Source organism: Tiliqua scincoides, chromosome 2, assembly GCF_035046505.1.
Source record: "Tiliqua scincoides isolate rTilSci1 chromosome 2, rTilSci1.hap2, whole genome shotgun sequence".
In the NCBI taxonomy this organism is placed as follows: domain Eukaryota; kingdom Metazoa; phylum Chordata; class Lepidosauria; order Squamata; family Scincidae; genus Tiliqua; species Tiliqua scincoides.
Genome location: NC_089822.1, coordinates 115,093,341 through 115,115,966, shown reverse-complemented (window position 1 = coordinate 115,115,966; position 22,626 = coordinate 115,093,341). Strand labels below are relative to the sequence as shown.

At 46.6% G+C, this 22,626-nt stretch overlaps 1 protein-coding gene across 1 annotated transcript in view; it reads right to left on the bottom strand.

Annotated features, from left to right (window-relative positions):
- Positions 1-22,626, bottom strand: part of ARHGAP4 (Rho GTPase activating protein 4) — a 74,019-nt gene that overhangs the window by 28,462 nt on the left and 22,931 nt on the right. The window contains exons 3-12 of the mRNA XM_066613683.1: positions 21,927-22,089; positions 20,723-20,785; positions 17,861-18,052; positions 15,770-15,898; positions 14,792-15,013; positions 14,595-14,696; positions 12,421-12,615; positions 4,965-5,049; positions 4,626-4,653; positions 4,303-4,390 (exon numbers count right to left, since the gene is read on the bottom strand). Of these exons, the coding sequence (XP_066469780.1) occupies positions 4,303-4,390; positions 4,626-4,653; positions 4,965-5,049; positions 12,421-12,615; positions 14,595-14,696; positions 14,792-15,013; positions 15,770-15,898; positions 17,861-18,052; positions 20,723-20,785; positions 21,927-22,089 (1,267 nt within the window). The remainder of the gene's footprint in view (positions 1-4,302; positions 4,391-4,625; positions 4,654-4,964; positions 5,050-12,420; positions 12,616-14,594; positions 14,697-14,791; positions 15,014-15,769; positions 15,899-17,860; positions 18,053-20,722; positions 20,786-21,926; positions 22,090-22,626) is intronic.

Here is a 22,626-nt window from a genome sequence, read left to right as displayed (position 1 = left end):
TATGTCCCACTGTGTTCACAATGTGCATACAATTGGAGCCTAATGGTTCAATTCTATCAGCTTGCTCCAACACCAGAACTCACGTTCCATAGAGCAGCATTCTCGAAAGTCATCACAAAATGCAGTGCACCACAGAGCACAGCCTGGCAGCTGCCACAAATGCTGAATGGCGGTGGTCAGGTGATGGCTGCGCCCACAGGAGCCCTGGTGCTACTAAGTTGGTGCAGGGGATAAGTAGAACAGGGTGGAAAGTGGACAGAACAGAATGGAGGTGGGGATGTGTCGAGGGTGGGAAGGGGGTTGGTATTGGTGGTGAAAGTTCCACCAATATCTAATCCCCCTTCCTGCCCTTGATCCACCTACCTGGGCCCACTTGGACTTGTGCCAGTAAAATTGCTGCAGCACGTCTGAGTAGACCCTTAGGGGAAGCAGAGGCATACCCCAAGGCAAGGAAACAAGTGTTCCCCTACCTTGAAGAAGACATCTGTGAATGTCTCCTTGCAGGATGTAACACTCCAGTGGCATTGGCTGCATCAGTGGGGGAGAGGTGCATTTAGATAAGATGGGGCTGTTAATGTAACATAAGCTACAATATCTGTATAAGATAATCTTTGGAAAATGTGCTGGCCTGGATACTCCAAGGCAGATGTCTCAGTTTACTTCTTGCTGAGCTTCCACTTGGCTCTTCTGAAAAAAGTTTCAAAAGTAGTACCTGAGTGTTCCTGCTGATGACATCACTGTTCCTGGTAGAGGAGCAAATGTGGAGCTCCACCCCCTCCTACTGGCTCTTGATTACACTGCTGGTTGGCTATGGTTAAACTCCAATAGAACTGGATTTTGAAACACTAGACACACCTGTTTCCCAGAGGCAAAAATGGGATGAACATACACAGGATCTCTTTCAAACCACTTTCAACGTTCTGACCCCCAAAACCCAAACAATCTCAAGTGCCTTTCTTCAGTCTAAGGTTCATAGTGGGGAAATTGAAGGACTTTGGTGCCCTACATAGCTCCTCACAATTAGTAAAACCAGAATATATTACACAAAATAATTTCCCTTAATTTTCACAGTCTTTAAAAGCTAAAAATTCACCTTCCCTTGAATGTAGAATTTTTATTTATTTGAAAGATTTTGACTTCTCCAAAGTGACTTATAGCAGGATTAAAACATAATTTATAAAAGTTCAATTATAAAAACCAAAAAGCAACAGCATTTAAAACCACAATGGAAGAAAGAAAAGATGGAAATTGATCAAAGGAACTCAAGGCTTGTCAAAACAAAAATGCCTACAGCCTCTCCTGAAAAACTGTCAGGGAGGGGTGCAAACCAAATCTCACAGTGAAGAGAATTTCACAGGGAAGGAGCCACCATGGAGAAGGCCCTCTTAGGCACCTCCACAAGCAGCACCTCCAACAGCTATGGGACCTGCAATGATCTCAGGGGTTGAGCAGACCTACTTGGAGAAAGGTTGACCTTCAGGTACCTTGGCTCCATAGCAAAGCTTGACTTGTGCCAGGAAATGAACCAGCAACCAAAGCAGCTCACATAACAAAAATGTAACATGATCAAAAAAGTTCTCTTCTAAAGAAAATTCTATTTAGAATGGAGTACAAACAGACCCAATCACGTTGTATTGAATCTTATTATAAACCACAAACTAGGACAACCAGCTACTTTCTCCCTCCAGGTTATCACTATGTCCCTCTGGTTTTCATATCCATATATCAATGAAAAAATAAGGGGGAGGGGGATTATAAACAAAGCAAGGCCTTTCCTAGACAAGCAAGTATCATGCTCTTGCAGACATGCAAACACCATGCAGGCACAGCTGAATCTTCCATACCTGCTCCGTCCATTCCATGCCAAAGAATTCTGAATGGGGAGTTTGTGGTGTCTGAACCGGAGGTGTTAATCAAATTATTACTGGTGGAGACAAAGTAGGTAATCACATAGAATGAATTCCCTTTGGCACCACTAAGTGAAATTTCTAAGCCATATAACTCAGGCTGCAATCCTAACCTCACTGTCTTGGGAGTAAGTCCCATTGAACACAATAGGACTTACCTCTGAGTAGACCTGGTTAGGATTGTGCCCTCAGACTCAAGCAGTGTCAAACTTTAAGTCTGGGGAATTTACAGCCCAATCCTGAGCTGCCTGGTGTGTGGGGCTCCTGCAGCACCAAAATGGCTACCGCAGGATCCTGAGCATGCCAGGCAGCCACTGGTGGGAAGTAGCCCCAAAATGGGGCTACTCAATTCTGCAGCAGCTCTTTAGCTCATGTAGAATCAAGGAGTCCTGTGTCGGGCCTTGTGGCCTGACAAAGACCTCCGGATGCGGTGGAGCTGAGCAACACCTGTTCCAACCCCTTCCCACCCTGCTCCCTCCCCCACCACACCTTTCCCTGCCCTGGAATGCCACCCCCTAATCCCCCACTCACCTTTCCACTATCTGGTGGTCCGGGCAAGTGCTGGGAGACAGAACAAGGGCCCAAAGCCAGAGTTGGCCCAGAGCAGGCTTGCGCTGGGCCAGCTCTGGTGCTGGGCCCACAGTATTGCTCACAAATGTGTCTTACGGCACATTTGCAATAGTACACACTGGTGGTAAGCCAGTGCGCAAAGCACATGATCGGGCCCTTACTGGGCAATTCAGGGGATTCTCAACGTGGCCTGCAGTACCCACAAAAAAAAAAAAATCACTTAACCGTCATTGTGGATGGGAAGCCAGTACATTCAATATTTGCATTTATTTATAAAAATAAGTGCAGAGACTGACTCATTCTCTACTGCTAGATGTATGTATTGGCAACCTTCAGTCTCGAAAGACTATGGTATCGCGCTCTGAAAGGTGGTTCTGGCACAGTGTCTAGTGTGGCTGAAAAGGCCAATCCGGGAGTGACAATCCCTTCCACACCGGGAGCAAGTGCAGTCTGTCCCTGGTCTGTCTCCCTGGCTATGGGCCTTCCTTCTTTGCCTCTTTGCCTCAGACTGTTGGCCAAGTGTCTCTTCAAACTGGGAAAGGCCATGCTGCACAGCCTGCCTCCAAGCGGGCCGCTCAGAGGCCAGGGTTTCCCACTTGTTGAGGTCCATCCCTAAGGCCTTCAGATCCCTCTTGCAGATGTCCTTGTATCGCAGCTGTGGTCTACCTGTAGGGCGCTTTCCTTGCACGAGTTCTCCATAGAGGAGATCCTTTGGGATCCGGCCATCATCCATTCTCACGACATCATCCATTCTCACGACTGCTAGATACATGTCACAGTATTTTATATGTGCATATTTGGATGAAATTAGATGTTAGGAGACCACAAAGCCGCTGCTTCTCTATCCTTTCCTCTCTTTCCCCCCACTTCTTAATGACAGCTGCGTGACATTATGTCATGCAGTGCATTTCCTCCAGCCCCCCCCATCCAAACTTTCTGGCAAGATTAGGGAAAGTTAGGTATTGTGGGTCAACAGATGGGGGGCGGGAGCATGGTAGCAGTTCCATGACTCTTGCAATATGCCCCTTATGCTATAGGCCCTTACTTCAACTGTGGTTGCCAGCAAAGACTGGATGTGGGGGGGGGGGGGAGTGTTTCCAAGACAATACTGGACATTTAAACTGGGCATTTAAACTTCCTAGACTCTATTAGCTGTGAATCTGAAATCACATTGCTGTCTTCCAGTGAATGCTTGTGGAAGTATTATGCCAAGAACAATATGCGGTTAGGCATGCATTTATCAATCATCAAGACAGCATGCCAAGAGCTCCCTTTTTCAAGCAAGCAAGAACATAGAGACATTGGAAAGAGTATGTACAAAATAACCAAGAACAAAAAGAAGGGAGTGATACTACACACATGTACATAAGGAGGCAACCTCATGGCTTCACACACTTGGTGGGCAAAGCATGCGTTAATGCAAAGGCAGCACTTTACATTCCTACAAACATTTGTGTACACACAAACATCAAATATTCACACGGATATGTATGCAAAATTCTATTCACAATGACATCACAAAAACTAGCTAAGTATTCACTTGGTGCCCTCATGTTGCAGGTCTAACCTGCCCACCAAGGAGCCCCCCCCAGGTTCATGTACCTGCTTCCGTGCCTGCAGCCTCCGCCTCCTTGGGGCAGCACGGACAGGAGAGACAAAGTCAGCAAGCACGTTACAGGCAGAGGGAGTAGCGGGTGCGATCAGGAAGAGCCAGAGGCAAAAGCAGGGCCAGGGAGGCACAGAGCTCTTGTACTAGGCAGCGGGCAAGAAAGCAGGACTAGAGGGAGCTGGGCAGGAGGGCATAGCTCAGGGCAGCAGCCAGTACCTCCACAAAGGCCTGTAGGTCACCTTCGAAGAGCTTGTGATGGTAGCAGGAGGGAGGGCGGGAACGCCGGATGCGCTGGGACTGTGGTCTGGAACCAACGTTTGGGTAGTGTGGGGAGGAAGGAAGATGTCAGAGGCTACCCCCAGAACTGGACTGCTTCCCACAGTTCTGCTCAGTTCCTCAGCCACACAACAACACCAAGGAAGTGTTCATTGCCCTTGCAGAGGGGAAGGACACTACCCAGAGCTCTTGGAGTTTCCCACCACACACCCCCTGGATTGCGGGTATCCACAATTTTCCTGACTTCCTGTATTTCCTTTTACCTGGCTAGTTCTCGATCCACAGCAGCACCTGTAAGAACAAGAACATGGAAGAGAGAGAAGTTACCTTTGAAGTCCTGGTTCTATATAATCACATCTGCATTACTGGTGGACAATCTTTCTCATTCTCCCAGGGAACCCTGGAATGGTAGGTTCTGTGAGGAGTGATGCAGGGCCCCTAGAACCCTCTTAACAGACAATCTTCAGCACTTTACTAAACTCAAATTACCAGAATTCTTTGAGGGGAAAACATGTCTAAAGTTCTAGATATATCTTCTGCATCAGCCCACCCCTGATTCGGAGTCTATATCTAGCCAAAAAGTGTAATCAGAAAATTCTCACCCTTCTCTATTGCCTCCTTCATCTGGTTGTGCTTTGCTTGTAGTTTTGTTTGAATGCTCCTCCCAGAGAGATATTCTTTGAATTTCTGCACATGAAACATCAAAAAATATGTTATCTCAGAAAGCAACACGAAGAGGCCAGGTTGAGATATTTTATTTTTATTTTTTAATATTTGTATCCTCTTTTTCTCCTGAAAGGGCACTCAAAGCAGCTTACAATATCTATTAAAAATACAATATAATTTAAAACTACAATATAAAGTAAATAAAAATAAATATCATATACAATACAATATTAAAAGAACAGCTAGCCACAATCAGTCGTAAAAATAATAGACAGGAGTACATACATACAATAATCAATATATAATAAAAGCTACCAAAACATCAGACATTAAAAACATGAGGCTGAAATTAGAAGGCCTGTTGAAATGTTTTTAGACTTCACTGAAAGGCTTCTAAGAAAAGGGCTGTTCTTAAACCATAAGGGAGGGAATTCCATAGAGCAGGTGCCACTACCAAGACAGCCCTATTTCTAGTCACCATGCCTCAGAGTAAGAGTTGGAATAACAACTTTATCATTTGTAAAGTTCTTGAACAATTTTTCTGACACAGCTGAAGGACAGAACAACTTCATCAGAAAGTCTTGCAATAAGGTAAATTGGGGTAGTTCTCTCATGTAAACAGATTTGGGGACACACAGTTAAAAGCAGTGGGTTGTGTCAGTGAGATTCCTTCCACAGACACAATCCTCAAGAAAGTTTGCCTGAACAAGCTCCATTAAAATGAATGAGACACGTGCAAGAGATGGGCTCTCCAGAGGACTGTGTCCAATAATAGTGAAAGGGAGTGTCATTTTGATTTTTTACCCCAGGCAACCGAGGTAAAATCGGGGAGGTTCTGGATCTCCCTGAGCTGAAGACAAAGTTGATAAATTTATGAGGACTATTCTTGTGTCCCATTGCTGCTCACTGAAGTTGGGAAGCCTTTTTCCTCCCCTACAAGATAAATATTTGGAGACATCTCTGGATATTGGTCCTGATTCTCCCGATTCTCCACTTTCCATTGGAGAATCAGGAGTTGCCACAAATAGTTAAGGTTAGGAAGGCATGAAACTTAACCCACTCCAACCAATTTCTTGTTGAGATTTTGCCGACGCTCAGAGTCTGAACTGACTACCTAAAGTTAGGGTCAAGAAGGCATCTGCACCCAGGTCAAACAAAGGAATCTTTTGCCTCCCCCTTGAGCTGGTTAATATGGATTCAATTTACACTCAAATTATTTTATGATGGACTCTCAGTAGTAAAACAAGGTTTACTAGACAATGTCATAATCGGCTCATGGTCACCGCCAGGACCTCGTGGATTATAGATAAGTCCATCACTGATGCGAATGCAAGCTTTCATAGCACCTCAGTCAATTGCAGTGTCTTTAACATTGTGGCTGTGTGTACGGCAGGAAGGATACAGCCAATATGAACAACTATGAGAAGACAAGCCTTCTAGGTAGCATCTCAGCTGATAGAAGCATTTTTAACATCATGGCTGTGTGTACTTAGGGAAGGATACAGCCACGTAATTTGTACTTTATAATTACAACATTGTGTAAACCAGTGGTCCTTGAACAATTCAGCAACAGGGCCAACTTTCTAGAATGACAATGTGTTGGTACCAGAAGTGATGCCAATAACTTGCAAGTTGTGTCATGGCCGGAAGTGACATCACAATTACCTAAACATCGCAAAGGCTGCAATCCTATCTCCAGTGGCACCCAGGGCTCCAGCAGCACCAAAATGGTGATGGCTGGATCCTATGGGCACCAGGCTAACGCCAGAAGTCTCCTCAGTGCATGGAAGAATTTGCTCCCTTACCCCAGGTAATGTAGCCATGGCACCAATGGATCTCCTTAGACCTGTGCCAGTTTTGGAGTGGACATAGATATGAGGAGCCTTGTGTTGGGCTGCCTGAGCCAGGAGGGAGATTAGGATATAGCAGCAGAGCCTGCAACCATCTCCGCCACCTTCTTGGGCCTGATCCTCCCCTCCATCTGCCCTGTTTTCACCTACTGCACGCCTCCCTCCCACCCTGAAAATACTCACTAATGGCTGGTGCTGGGGGAGCGCTGGCTGGCTGGCTGACTGTCCATGGGGCGCTGAAGTCCAGCACCAACCGCCCATACTCTCTGGGTGCTGCAGACGTGCCTTACAGGACATTTGCAACACCCTGTGCAAGTGGTAGGCCCACTTAGGATTGGGCCCCAAGTCTATTAAAAATAAAATACACATTTAAATGAATGGGGGCCCACTTGAAATTGGCTTGCGCTCCACCTAGTGGATCCCAACAAACAGTTTGAGAAACATTGGTGTAAAATGATCATCATGACCCCCAAAGAGCTCAGTAGACACATTTTAAATCATGTTCTAGAGAGGGAAATAGATCAGTTCTGCGGCAGAAACTTAAACTTCTGAGGTTATGGAATGAATAACAAAAAAAATACATTACTGCAGTGGTTCCCAAATTTTTCAGCATGGGGATCCACTTTTTAAAATGACACTCTATAGCTAGGGTTCCCAACCCGTGGTCCGCAGACCACTGGTGGTCCGCAGCGCCCTCCCAGGTGATCCGCGACCTCTCTGGTGAAAAAAAGAAAAAATGCCCTTCCAGGAAGAAAAAAGCCTCTGCAGCGCCCGCAGCCAATCAGAGCATAGCCTTTCTCCATCTCCTGCTTCCCTCCTCCACCTCCCTTCTCTCCTTGTCTGTGAGTTCCCAGACAAGCGAAAAAGTGAAGCGCAGGCGCCTTGTAAGGTGTGCGCGTTTGTGCAGTCTCCTGGCTCAGCTGCATGCAGAGGAGAGGTGCCCTGCCGCCGCTGCCTCCAGACTGCTACCTCCAATCCTTGACCCTGTGCCTTGAGGTGAGCCCTCACAGCCTGGTTTTTCAGGAGTCAAATCAGGACTGCAGCCAGCCTGAGAAGTCTCTTGGGTGGGTGGGGGGGTGCCGCTGCCGGAGGAGGGGGGGGCCTGAGGAGGGGAGGAATGGGAGTAATGAGGAGGAGGAGAAAGAACACCCTCCCAAAGGCATTGCTGGCTGGCTGGCTGGGGGGGGGGTTTCCCTAGGAGTGGGTTTCTCTGAGTGCAATTTCCCTGGGAGTCTGGACTCCAGTTGGCCAGGGAACACAGAGGAAGGGAGCTGGAGGCAGTGTGGCAGCAGGAGAGGGGAGAAACAGTATGCTCAACCCCCAGCCCTGGTACCGCCTCCCCATTTGGCAGGATTGGGCACCCTGGATGTGCTCTTCTAACACCCAGGGTGGAGCAAGGGATCCAGACAACCAGGTTTTGGCACCCGTTTTAGAGAGGGAAACAGGCAGCACTTCCGCTATCTTACTGCAAGCTGCCCACCTGGGGAGAAGCAATCCCAGAAGTTGCAGGACAGGCACCACCATAGTAACAGGCACCACCAAGTACAGCAGGTGTAACCCCTGACTCTTCCTCCTCAGAGAGCGGCAGCAGCTTTGTCCATGGGGAGCCCTCCCCCACCCCACACTTGGTCAGTTTCCCTATCTCCTCAGTTTGCAATCCTATGCATGCTTACCTTGGAGTAAGCCCCATTGACTATAATGGGACTTACTTCTGAGTAGACATGCCTAGAATGGGGCTGTTAGTCACACTGCGGCTATGATGAACCTCTCCAGAAATTTCTCCAATCCTCTTTTAAAGGCATCTAGTCTAGACACCATCATCACATCCTGGGGCAAGGAGTTCCACAGACTAATGGCAGAGTAATAATAATAATAATAATAATAATAATAATACTTTATTTTTATCCTGCCCTTCTCCCTAACGGGACCCAGGGCGGCTAGGCAGCTAACAGAGTAGGCAGCTGTTGTTTTGTGGCTGTAGCCTACCAGCTCCAACCAAAGTAGTCCACAGCTAGAGCATGACAGCAATTAGAACAGGAAATGAAGAGAGGCTTTTCCCCCCCTAAAGACCGTGCAGTGCACACCAAAAGGACTTTTCTTCCCGAGACATGCAGCAGCCATTCTGAGATGTCTCTCTGAGCTGGTGCTTCTCCTTCAGGACCCACCTGCATAAATTGTGTTGAACACTTTCCTAAGGACTCTGGACTCACAAGTGGGGGGGGCTGGAGCAGGGCCAGGGCTGTGTAACAAAAGGAACTGTGGAGGGATGTGTGTGCTTTTTGTTGGCCCGTTTAACTACCTTGCATGACTTGTCTATAATCCCCTTGTGCCTACCCTCTCCCTTTTTGAGGTGTTTTTCCACACTTAAAAGAGGCAAGGGCTGTGCGTAATGTGGTCTGGTGTGGGAGAAAAGAGACTGGATTGAATTGGGTGGGTATGAAAACCTCTGAGTTGGGGGGGAATTATTATGTGTTCCATGTAAACCCAAGACTTTCACAGCTAGTGAAGTAAATGCAAGCACAACCATCACATTAATTATTAAATAATCTTCTTATGTATTACAAATTTAATTGTATTTTTTGTGTGTGAGGGTTGCATGTGGTCCCCACCATCTCAAAATTTTGCCTTAGTGGTCCCTGAGCTGCTAAAGGTTGGGAACCACTGCTCTATAGGGACCCACCAAGGTTCACAATAAAAAGAAATCTAGACTTTACAAGTAATTATATTTTTACTTTATTTGCAAAAATCTACCCATTTCTCTTAATGAGACAGCCCTAATTAACTCCAATTAATTATCTCCTTCCTTTCCCATTTCTCCCCAGAAAAATAAACATAAAATCTTCTCTTTTGTTTTGTTTTTTATTCTTTATTAGGGGGTATCAACTATGACACATTTCTCTCTCTTTATTTACACATGCTTGCAAACTGCAACTCAGCTCCTTGCTAACACAGAAGCTTAGCTCTTTGCAGGGCAATCAGCCCCCAGCAGTTTGCAATATAGCTGCTAATTGCTCTGCAAATACTGTACCTCAGCCTCCTGCAGTTTGCAAAACAGCTGCTGAGCTCTTTTCCAGGGCAATTAGTACTTATCTTGCAAACTCCAGAAGCTGAGCTGCTTGCAAGGTGATTAGCAGCTATCTAATTTTTGAATAGCCTCGCTGCCCAGTTCTATCCACTCTTCCTGAGAGTAAACCCCATTGACTCATTGATAAACTAAATTGATAAACTAAAGATCAATAAGTCACCAGGCCCTGATGGCATTCACCCTAGAGTTATTAAGGAATTGAAGAATGAAGTTGCAGATCTCTTGACTAAGATATGCAACTTGTCCCTCAAAACGGCCACAGTGCCAGAAGATTGGAGGATAGCAAATGTCACGCCTATCTTTAAAAAGGGAAAGAGGGGGGACCCAGGAAACTATAGGCCTAACATCTATACCAGGTAAGATGGTGGAATGCCTCATCAAAGATAGGATCTCAAAACACATAGATGAACAGGCCTTGCTGAGGGAGAATCAGCATGACTTATGTAAGGGTAAGTTTTGCCTCACGAACCTTATAGAATTATTTGAAAAGGTCAACAGGCATGTGGATGTGGGAGAACCCGTGGACATTATATATCTGGACTTTCAGAAGGCGTTCGACACGGTCGCTCACCAAAGGCTACTGAAAAAACTCCACAGTCAGGGAATTAGAGGGCAGGTCCTCTCATGGATTGAGAACTGGTTGAAGGCCAGGAAACAGAGAGTGGGTGTCAATGGGCAATTTTCACAATGGAGAGAAGTGAAAAGCAGTGTGCCCCAAGGATCTGTCCTGGGACCGGTGCTTTTCAACCTCTTCATAAATGACCTGGAGAAAGGGTTGAGCAGTGGGGTTGCAAAGTTTGTGGACGACACCAAACTTTTCCGAGTGGTGAAGACCAGAAGTGATTGTGAGGAGCTCCAGAAGGATCTCTCCAGACTGGCAGAATGGGCAGCAAAATGGCAGATGCGCTTCAATGTCAGTAAGTGTACGGTCATGCACATTAGGGCAAAAAATCAAAACTTTAGATATAGGCTGATGGGTTCTGAGCTGTCTGTGACAGATCAGGAGAGAGATCTTGGGGTGGTGGTGGACAGGTCGATGAAAGTGTCAACCCAATGTGCAGCGGCAGTGAAGAAGGCCAATTCTATGCTTGGGATCATTAGGAAGGGTACTGAGAACAAAACGGCTAATATTATAATGCCATTGTACAAATCTATGGTAAGGCCACACCTGGAGTATTGTGTCTAGTTCTAGTCGCCGCATCTCAAAAAAGACATAGTGGAAATGGAAAAGGTGCAAAAGAGAGCGACTAAGATGATTACGGGGCTGGGGCACCTTCCTTATGAGGAAAGGCTATGGCGTTTGGGCCTCTTCAGCCTAGAAAAGAGACGCCTGAGGGGGGACATGATTGAGACATACAAAATTATGCAGGGGATGGACAGAGTGGATAGGGAGATGCACTTTACACTCTCACATAACACCAGAACCAGGGGACATCCACTAAAATTGAGTGTTGGGAGAGTTAGAACAGACAAAAGAAAATATTTCTTTACTCAGCGTGTGGTTGGTCTGTGGAACTCCTTACCACAGGATGTGGTGATGGACGCCTTTAAAAGGGGATTGGACAAGTTTCTGGAAGAAAAATCCATTACGGGGTACAAGCCATGATGTGTATGCGCAACCTCCTGATTTTAGAAATGGGTTATGTCAGGATGCCAGATGCAAGGGAGGGCACCAGGATGAGGTCTCTTGTTATCTGGTGTGCTCCCTGGGGCATTTGGTGGGCCGCTGTGAGATACAGGAAGCTGGACTAGATGGGCCTATGGCCTGATCCAGTGGGGCTGGTCTTATGTTCTTATGACTCTAATGGGACTTATTTCTGAGTAGACGTGCATAGAATTGGGCTGTCAGAGCCTGAAGCAATTAGTTTCCTGACCTTGCCACCATTGGAGCTCAGAGCTTTGTGACCCAGTAAAAATCAGGTCACAACTCACAGTTTGGGAAATGCTGCATTTATCTCCAGAATGTATTGCCATTGTAAAGTGAGGGGTACACTAGATTGTTCTGCGGGCCCATTAAGCAATGAGCAAAGAATCCTGCCGCTTTATGGCAATGGCACATGAAGGCACTGGTGATCCAGGTCCCTGTGCTGCCTGGGGCCAGAACTGCAGAATGCTCCCCCAATTTGTTGAATGCCCCCACCGGGAGCTTTCTGAGGGCCAAAGGAGGCCTCCTCCCACCCTCCAAAGGACTTCTGAGGCCGTTGTAAGACCTGGTTTTTGCCTGAAAACCAGAAGTGATCTGGAGGAGGGCTGGAGGAGGCTGCATGCCTCAGAAGGTCTCCAACTGGGGCAAGGTGGTGGGAGGGGCACCACCACTGCCCTGCAGGCACTGCCCTGCACCTCAGGGCATTTGCCTTGACGACCCCCCCACATGCCAGTGCATTAAGAGTATTTTAAGCTCTACAATCCTAAGAATCTGGACTAAGATTCTTACAATCCTAAGAATCTGGACTATACCATGATGTAGAAGGTTTCCGTCTCCTGCTGGTTGGCCCGGCGTTTTGCCAAAGCTTGCTTCCCGCCAGCATCAGAGCCTGTGGACTTGAGAGACTCCGTGGACTGACAACCTTGAAAGGCATCAAGAGCCTCGGGCTCTTCTGCTGCCAACAGATCTAACAGGCTTTGCAGGGTGGCTTTCAGTGTTTTGTTGACCTGTGGAAGGAAGCAGCACACTTTGGAGAAAGAGTAAGCTGTAGGAGAGGTACCTAGTTGACTGCAAACTCTTTATAAGAGTTCAAATAGAAAACAGAAGAAACGCAGTGCTTTCCCTAGAATTTCAATGCAGCAGGGCTACAGGGGGCATTAGCATGGAGGTATCAGTGAGCAGGAAGGGAGTGCTTTACACTGTTCCATTCAGCAGTTCTCAGATAACCATGCCTATCTCTCCTAGTCATTTTTTTAAAGGGTTTTTACCCCAGCCGAGCTCTGAAACTAGTGAGATCAGCCGAGGAGGGGGGAGGAAGATTAAGGATTTGCAGTGGAAAAATCAGTGAGTACAGGATGGTTGCACACCCCTCCCTCCCTGGTTATCTTGGCACATGTGGAGCAAGACCATTTGTTTGCTGCAAGAATGTCTGTTTGGCTCTATCTGCTACAGCCCAATCCCATCCAGGACTAGGCTCCTGACCAGAGTGCATTGTGACAGCTGTTGCAAAACGGCTCCCAACAGTGCACAGAGAGCTCCATCAGCAGCCATTTGGGAGGGTTGTTGCAAGAGGTAGCAGTACTCCCTGGCAGTTGTCAGTTTTTGCCATGCCTGCCAGAGCAGGTAATACAGTAGAGTGGACTGGGGGTGGGTGGGGCAGGGACAAAACTGGGCAGGAAGGAACATGCTGGATGGGGTGGAGCCAGTGGTAATGGCAAGCAGCAGATTCATATCCCCTCATTTTGCAGTCTCATTTTGAGCTGGGCGGAAGAGGTCGGAACCATTAGAGCTCAGCTCCACCAGATCCTGAGCCTTGTGTTGGGCCATGTGGCCCAACACAGGACTCTTCGATTCTCAAGAGCTGCCACAGAATCAAGTAGCTCCATTGCGGGGCTACTTCCCTTACTTGGGGGAAGGGGGCCAAAGTCTCCTTCTCCCAAGGAGATGGTGGCGGCTGCCTGGGGTGCACAGGATACCGCAGCAGCCATTTTTGGGCCCATGGCTGCCCCACACTCTGGGTAGCTGCCGTCACTGGAGTCACCAGAACCAGATTCTGCCAATCCATGTTATTATGCTATGAAGTGGTTGCCACGTGCTCCTATGGGAGAACATGAAGTGCTGATTTGGTGAAGGCTAAAGCATAATATGGCGTTGGCTCTAGCCTGCAACCTAGGAATACTAGTATTGAAGTTTTGCCTCCCCCCCCCCCAGAATGCTTCTGTCAAATCAGCCCCTCGCCCTGAAAGCTGATTCCTTACCCCAAATTTACTAGGGTTACAATCCTATACACACGTTCCTTGGAGAAAGTCCCATTGAGTTCACTGGAACTTCTTAGGAGACATGCCTAAGGATTGGGCAATAAGATCTCACAAGATTGGCGATCCTATATTAGGACTCAATTTGAGGCAGGGCTTAGCTCTGCCATCTGTTTTCAATGCCAAGACTCAGCTCTGGCTGATGTGAAGTTAAATAAAAACTGAAATTATTCTGAGCATGTACAGAGCATTTCCTACTAACCAGTGAATAACTCCTGCCCATCTGAAGTGGCAAATCTGTGTTTGGGTTGTACCACTTCAGACTGCAGGTAAGGGGGTCATGTGCTTGAAGGCTCCTCTATACAAGACGTTCCCTGTGCAGAGAAAACAAGCATGTCAAAGACTGAGAGTGCTTCTCCATGACATGCCAACTTTCTACATGGATACAATAATTTGTATGGAGAAGACTTCAATCATGCAAGCCTCCCACCTGCAGCATGAAGTAATACATGGCTAGACACAAGTCTGGCATCTCAGTGACAGGCAGTTTAAGTCTCACAAAATATTAATTCCAGTTCTCACCAGTGGTGTCCATGGCAACCCCTGCACATTGCAAGTTGTTGCAAGTGGCCAGCAGGCCCAACATCTCAACTTACCATTTGGGGATTTTGGGCTAAAGGATGTTAGAGAAAAGGTTAGGGGGGTTCATTCAGCTCTCTGCCAATACCCACCTCATCTGTCTCTAGGGTAATGGCATTGAGGCGGGACTGTATGTGCTGGAAACGGGAGACAAGTTCATTTCTCAGAAGACCCTCAGCCCGGATTTCAGAGACCTGAAGGTGGGGTTATGAGTGAAAGAAGAGGGTAAGTGGCAGGCTGAGTGGAACAGAACAAGTTCACTGGGATCCAAGAAGAAGCAACGCCTCACCTCATCGCCATCATGAGGTTGGTAGTCGAAGCTCAGAGGAGGGCAGTAGGCCGCAGGGTTGGCCTCCATCAACCTGGACCTATCCCCCAGCGGGTCCAGGGCATCAACTGCCCCTTCAATGGTGCATAGGCCCTGATGCCAAGATGCCTGAGCCCGGGACTCTGCTGCAAGGTATGTCCTCAGCACTTTACCCAGGGAAAGGTGGAAGCCAAGATCAAAACACTGGGAATTGTGACAGAGAGAGAAATTGACTCTTAGGTCTCACGTCATAACCATGCTACTATCTCAGCCTGAATTCACTAAGTCCATCAGCTCTGTTTCTGACAGAGGTTTTTGTGCCTTTAACAACAGCTGCACGACAGAGAGGAATACACAGCTCAACAGGCATAGCTTTGCCTGCCATTGCAGCTTCATGATGAGATAAAACCACACCCTTTGGATTTCACTTTGCTACACATATGTTCAAGACACAGAAGCCTCTGTCAGGAATTGTCTGCTATGAAAACACCACAAAATTATGGAAAAGGCAACATAAAGCAAATTTAGCCATGATTACTTATGCAGATTATGTCTGCAAACTGGGGGGATGGAGTGGGGCATAAGGGAGAGCTTTGCAAGATCTAGAATTCTTGAGGTCTCAGTTTTCATCTTGTGGTCAGAAGGTCAGGAATCCTGGAATACTAGTGAAACTAAAAAGATGGGATAGGGATTACAGTGCATTAAAAGAGTGTAAGCTGAGCTGAATGCAGAAATCCCACCCTCACAAATCCCCAAACTATAATTCCCAGGATTCTCTGAAGGAAGCCATGACAGGGACACACTGGTATAAAGCCAATATGCATTTGTAGCATAGACGTATCCTTAGTTACAATGTAAACAAGAGAGACCATCACAAAGGTAACCCAACTAACTATGCAGTAGTGATTTTTGTGCCCCTAGTCTACCTTCATCTTGCCCGCGCAGCAGATAGGGACTCACGTCTAACAGGTCAGCAACATCGCGGACATAATAGTTGCTAATGGCAGCATTGGCAGAGTGTAGGCTCAACAGGTAGTCGTTCCGGGCCTTGGCACATTTCAGCTTGCTCTCCAGGAACTTAGACTGTCTCTGCAGGGATGGAGAATAATTACGCTTAAACCATAGCAAGCTTTTCCTCCAAGTAGAGCAGGTGTGTCAAGCATAAGGCCAGCAGGCTGGATGTGGCCCCTGGAAGCAATTTATCTGGCCCTTGTTATAATTGGACTCTCCAAGTGTGATAATTGGGCTCCCTCATATCCTTAAATTATGAACAAGATTTGCACATTTCTTCTGTCATTTGCAGCTAATGTGTTTCTATGTGAGAACAACATGCTTATTTCTGGCTATCATCTGCTTAATGATGTTACATCTTGCTTAATGATGTCACTTCCGGTGCTCAGCAAGTTCAGCCGGAATTCTGTTCAGCTCACTATATGAAACGAGTTTGACATCTCTGAACTAGAATGTTGAAGTTAGAACATACTTTTTCCAATAAATACCAGAAACAACTTCCCACATCGTACTATCTTCCTGCCCGCTTCAGTCTAGCAGTAGCAGTGTGACAGCTATTCAATGACAGGGGAAGCAGCCTAGCACTATCTTCAGAGTGGCAGGAGACAAAGCTCACCCAAATTTGCCTTTCCAATTAACCCCTCAAATATCCTTCTCCACCCAACATTCTATTATCCCATAATCCTGCCCCAAAATTTGTTGCAGCACCCTCCTAAAAATAGTTCCCCACAATAGTTGTTCCCCACAACATTAACCCAATTAACATTAACCCATTAACCCTATTAACACAATAGTTCCCCACAACATTAACCACAACAGGCTTAGAAAGCCACTTCCAGTTTTTAGAAAGTCACTTCCAGTTTGCTTTTGAAAACTGGAAGTGGCTTTCTGAGGCTTCTGTGGGTCATTCTGAAACCCATAAAGACCAGTACAGTGGGTTGTGGCCCGGCACAACCCAGAACAGCCTCCCCACCATCCAAGTAAGCCATTCCCTTATCATTACCAACCACTGAGGATGAGGTGGGTTATGGTGCCAAGAGGACTGGCAACTGCTACCTTAAAGTACAAGGGGGTGCACATAAATGCAGATCCTGTATCCGTGGATCCTGTTTCCCCTCAGCACACCCCCCTCACGTGCATGCCCCCTCACATGCATGCTCTGCTCCCCTCACATCCTGAGGGGCTTTTGAGCTCAGCAGAGGCTGAGGATGTCTGTCCCTGGACTATGCCAAGTGCAGACTGAGCTCTGCAATAGAAATAATGCTTTTCTGCACCCCCCCCAATGCTTTATAAAGGCATTAAAAACACCAATTCCAGTTTCTCAGTGAACTGGAAGTCACGTTATTTCTATTGCAGAGCTCATTCTGAGAGCTCATTGGCAGAGGCCAGGAACGGACATCCTCAACCTCTGCTGAGCTCAGTAAAACCTCAGGAGGCAAGGGGGGCAGCCCCCTGGACCACAGGGATGGGCACTCGCCCATATCCGTGGTTTCAGCTATCCATGTTTCCAGAACAGAACCCACACAGATAAAGGGCAACGCCTATATTTGACCATCAGTTAATTTTCTTGTTTAAAAAATAAGAGTTTGGAGAGCTTCATTAACCAAAGCTTAAGGCAATTCATCAGCTGACAGAAATTTAATTGAGAAAACTGCAAGGGTATACTTGTAGGAGAAATCTATTTTGATTCTGGTGTGTCACTGGACTAGTAAAAGAACTGTTTAATAACAAAAATGGCATTTCCTTTTAAGAATGTGCACTTTCTTTTTTTTGACCCAATGTCATATACATCCTTCAGTGTCTCTAAAACTTACCTATTTTGAAGTTTTGAAATATGTATATATAGTTTTAAAACAGTTGATTAAGCAGTTTGAAGTCCAGTGATTAATGAAGGAGAATCAGTATCAGCCGACAGTCCTAATGATTAGTAGTTGCTGCCCTTCAAACTTTCTAGCATCTTTTTGGAAAGCTTCACCTGTTTCTCCCAGGCTCCAATCCCACAGGCTCCCTCTGCCCCACCCTTGGTTGTTGCCTTCCTACCTTTTCCAACAGTCGCTCAACCTTTCGAAGTGAGGTGCGACGGGGGGTCTTGTCGATCCCTGCCCCCCCAGGGGACCCTCCAGGATCAGGGTGCTTCCCGCCACTGCGTTTCTCCTCCTGTCGTTCAGCCTCACGCAACTTTGCCTCAGCATTGAGGCAGTCAATGCGGTATGTCTGATATGACTTCATGGCCTGATGGAAAGTGAACATGTCAACAGCACAAAACAGATCAATCACTTGGCTGGTCTGGGCTCAAACAGAGCCTTCTAACGAAGAGCTCCAACTCTTAGGACCATTCCACAAAATCACATAAAGCAAGCCTCCACCTGTGTCTTGGTCTCTGTGCTATCACAAGTCCATCATAGCCAAGATGCTTTGGAGGGGAAGCAGGGGCAGGAGGGTGTTGACTGGGAAAGTATAAATCTTAACAGGATTAAATGGAAGTTCTTTAATATATTAAGTCTATTTAAGACATTTAAAAAGGCACACATCCACCAGTGTGCCCTCTGTATTTATTACAAGATTTCTATTCCATTTATTATATTGTGCTATGTAAACTGCTTTGTGAACTATTTTTTGATGAAAATCAGCATCTAAATATTCTTAGGGTGCAATCCAAAGATGCCCTTTGACCAATGCAAACTCCTTGTGGCAGACTAGCATTGTCATGAAAGTGCCATAAAGCACATAAAGTGCCATAAAGCATTGACTTAAGGTGGGCCAGCCTCCCCATGCTGATGTGGGCCCCCGAGAAAGGTGAGTTGCATCGGACAAGCTCGGCTGGCGTAGGGGTCGGGAGTGCGGAGGGTGAGGAGGCGGGAAGAAGGTGCTTCGGGGCGGGGGAGGATGGGCAGGGAGCAGGAGGCGGGGCCAGGATCTGGCACTTATGCTGAATCCTAATCCCTTGCCCCTGGCTGCCAGAAACTTGCGCTGGAAACAATGCAGGCCCGCTGGCCTGCCTGTTCCAGCACAAGTTAGGATTGGGCTGTTAATATATCACCTTTCAGCCTTAAAAAAAAGCATTCAAGGTGGAGAAAAAGATAACATCATGCAAACAATAATAAATTAAAAATCAACTTCAGAATAATCAGCCACAACAGAACACAACAGAGAACAATGCAAAGCAGAGAACCTAAAAGCTCTATATCAAGCAATAAGCCCAGCAAAACAGGGTTGCTTTTACTATCCTCCTAAAGTGATGGGGAAGCCCTAGGCAGCCATTACAATGGAGGCAGTTTTATATGCTGGGTTCAACAACAGAGAGGGTCCTGTCCCGACTTCCCACCAGCCTCACACTAACAAGTGAAATAACCCAGAAAAGAGTCTCTCCAGATGTTCTCAGTGGCAAGTGTTACCTTGCACAATCTAACTGAGATCCATTTCTCTTCCACTCTGCCAATGGCATCCAAAATCTACAGCCTGAGATTACCTCCACACCTTGCTTCATGGTAAGGCCACCTCTGGGAGATGGTGGATTGCTCATGGGAGGGGGGGGCAGAGCTTAGAGTGTACACTTTACAACTGAAAGGTCCCAGGTTCAATCCTTGTTATCTCTGGTTAACAGGATCTCAAGCAGCAGGGCTAGGAAAAACTTCTATCCAGATATAGAGCAGCTTCATTTATCCAGATATAGAGCAGCTTCATACTGGCATCACAGCAGTTGATGTGATAATAAATCGACTCATGCAACTACATTACACGCTGCTATAATAACTAACAGCAGAGAAACTGCTGAGAAACATTATGTTCTCAATACTACAGTAAAAACCGTATCCTCCCAGGCTCTTGTTATAGCCAAAGGCCATTATTTGAACTAGGAACCTTATCTGAAGCAATTCAAGTTTGAGACATTGCCTAATGAGTAGAGGTGGGAGAAAAAAGTGATAAAATTAAAGCACATTTTGCACTTCTCATTTCTGTTTTATTTGGTTTTTATTATTTAGTGAGAGGGTGCATGAGTAATGACTGGAGCTGCATCTGCTGACACTATACCACCCATATCACTTACCTAGTACACTTTTAAAGCAATTGCAAATTTTGAATAAAAACACATAACACCGCTTTTTGCACTTCTCATGCTGGAAAACACTGAAATCTGTGAAAGAATAAATCCATTTTCTCTCACTTCTACTAATGAGCTACCGGGATTTAATGAGCTATCGTTGGGGGGGGGCTTTGCTTGTTCACACCATAGAGCCTCATCAAGAGAGCAGTGCCATCTGTCTGCTGCACTTCAGCTTACACCTTCAAGCTTCTCTGGTTCAAGCTTCTAGCAATTCAGAGATACTGGATGCGAGATCACTCACTCTGGGTCTAGAATGAGGTAAAATTGACCATGACCCCAGCCTGACACCAACAATGTGAATGCAAACTGACTACCTTTTGATTGCTTGGAAAGTGTAATAATCTCTGAACAGCAGCATTCCCTAGAAGGACAATGTAAGAATTTTATGGTATACTTCTAACAGCCCAATTCAACCTAAATCTTCCACTGGCAGAAAATGCATTCCTCCAGCAGAGCTAGCAGGATCCAGGCAGAAGTGCCTGAATCCTGTGGGAAGTTGCCCAATGGTGTTGCATGCTCTGGTGGTGCTGGCCAGCAACAGAAGGATGCCAGCACAGTCACTGGCAGCCACATGTGTCAGCTGGCAGCCAGGCCCTTGTCCACTGGTGAATGATAAGGTGGGGGGGGAGGGTGGACGGAATGGGGAATGGGAAGAATGGGGGATTTCTGGGTAGGAACTGAAGCGGAATGGGGGAGGAGAGGGTGGGTTTGGCGGCATGAGCATGCAGCTGAATCCTATCCCTCTTTCTTTCCAAAGAGGTGGTAGGCACAAGGTAAGGACTTTCCTTCTCACTTACAATTTGCAATTCTGAAATTGCCTTCAGCAGTTCATCCTGCATCTGCTGCTCCATCTCTTTGCTCTGATTAGGGAGTAAAAAATAAGAAGTGTTAAAGCAGTGTGGTGTGTACTCTGCAGGTGCAGAAGGAGCACAAATGTTAATATCTGGCATATAAAACCACAGTATTTTCTCTCATTTTTAATTAAATAGGTTTCTAGTCCTTATAGCTGTGAAGACAGGCTTCCAAGTAACTGAACAACACTTGGCAAATGTCCAAAGTGTAGGTGGGGTATGTTGACGCAGAATTTCCAATGATCTGGAAATTTCAATTTCAGTGCTCTGCATAGCTCCTTGATCTTCAACATGAAGCAGACTATAAGCAAATAAATGAAAAATCATGCCAAAGACCACTTAATCCTGCTTTTCACTGCACATATTCTCATGTAAAATGGAATAAAATATTAAACAATTAACTTCTCCCTTCACACACAACTCCAAATGTTGGAGAATGGAAACAGGAGGATAAGGGTGGAAGGAGAAAGTCCTACGGCTAATCAGGACTAAGCCCACATCCCTCTCCCCCAACCTTTCAACTGGAGTCATGACATGCTGAATGGCAGAAAGGGGGGTGAGGTGTTACAGGCAAACCTACTTTGGGTGGTCCTGACCAGCAGGGTGAAGAAACAGAGCTCAAAGAGAACAGGAAATGCACACATACTCGTATAGCCCAAGGAGAGCCTGAATACAAGTGTGATGCAAAGTCCAGTCCTTATGCTTCTCATGCCTTTAGAAGTACTCTGTAAGTTCTCATACTTTTATAAGTTCCTTGACTCTCTACTATATCATGTTTTAGACCATTAGCTGCTATTTTGCCAACTGAGGGGCAGGGCAAGTGAGAGGTTCACCACAATTATCTATCAACCACAGATCTAGCTCCCAACCACCTTAGAACAAACCTGGACATGGTTGGGGAACGTGCCCTGGAATAGATATCAAGAGCACAAAAGGCTTCTTTGTATCATCTTTCCATTTTAAACTGGGCAAAATAGATGGCTGATGACAAAGTAAGATTTCAGCAGGGCCAAGGACAGTAAAGACAGCCACGAACTTCCACCAAAAGGCAGCTCTTTCAGGCCAAGCACCCTCAACAAGCACCCAGTCTTGTCCAGCAAGCCAAACAGCTCTAACAGAAGTCCAACCTTCTACCCTTCTAGGCACCTACTTTCCGGGCCAGTCGTCCCACATCCTCACTGATGTGTACCAACCGCAGCGCCAGGTGGCCCGTGTAGATTTCACTTAGTGCACCATGATCCCGGCTTGCCTGCCGTGTCTGGTGGAGAATTGTGTACCAGCAGTTCAAGGGGGATGGGAGGTTCTGGTCCTTCCTGCAGGGAAACAAGGATACCCTTCAGTCTTTGACTAGATGGACTGCTTGCCTTGAACAAGGGGTGTGGTTAATCTGAACAACCCCTCCAAGGACTCTCTAAGTTCTAACCCACATTTATGTACCTTACAGGACTCCCCTTGCACTGCCACTCTGTCCTCCACAAAGGCACTTTAGGAATGGAGACGTTCCTCCACTTCCTCCATTTCTAAAGGACAGAGCAACAATGCAAACGAAACTCTATAACAGCAATTTTCAACCACTGTGCCATGGCACACTGGTGTGCCACGGATGGTCTGCAGGCATGCCAAGGGAGTTTGGGGGAGGATCATTTGTTAGTAGGACCACTGGGGTATGAGTGCCCCTGCTGTCAGTGTGGTGTGCCTTATCAGTTGTCTAGAAAGTGATGATGTGCCTTGACAATTTTAACGTCTTGTCAGTGTGCCGTGAACTGAAAAGGGTTGAAAATCACAGCTCTATAAGGTAGGTAAGTGTAGGAGGGCACTCAGTGGTGTGTGTGAAAGCTTCATTATACAGC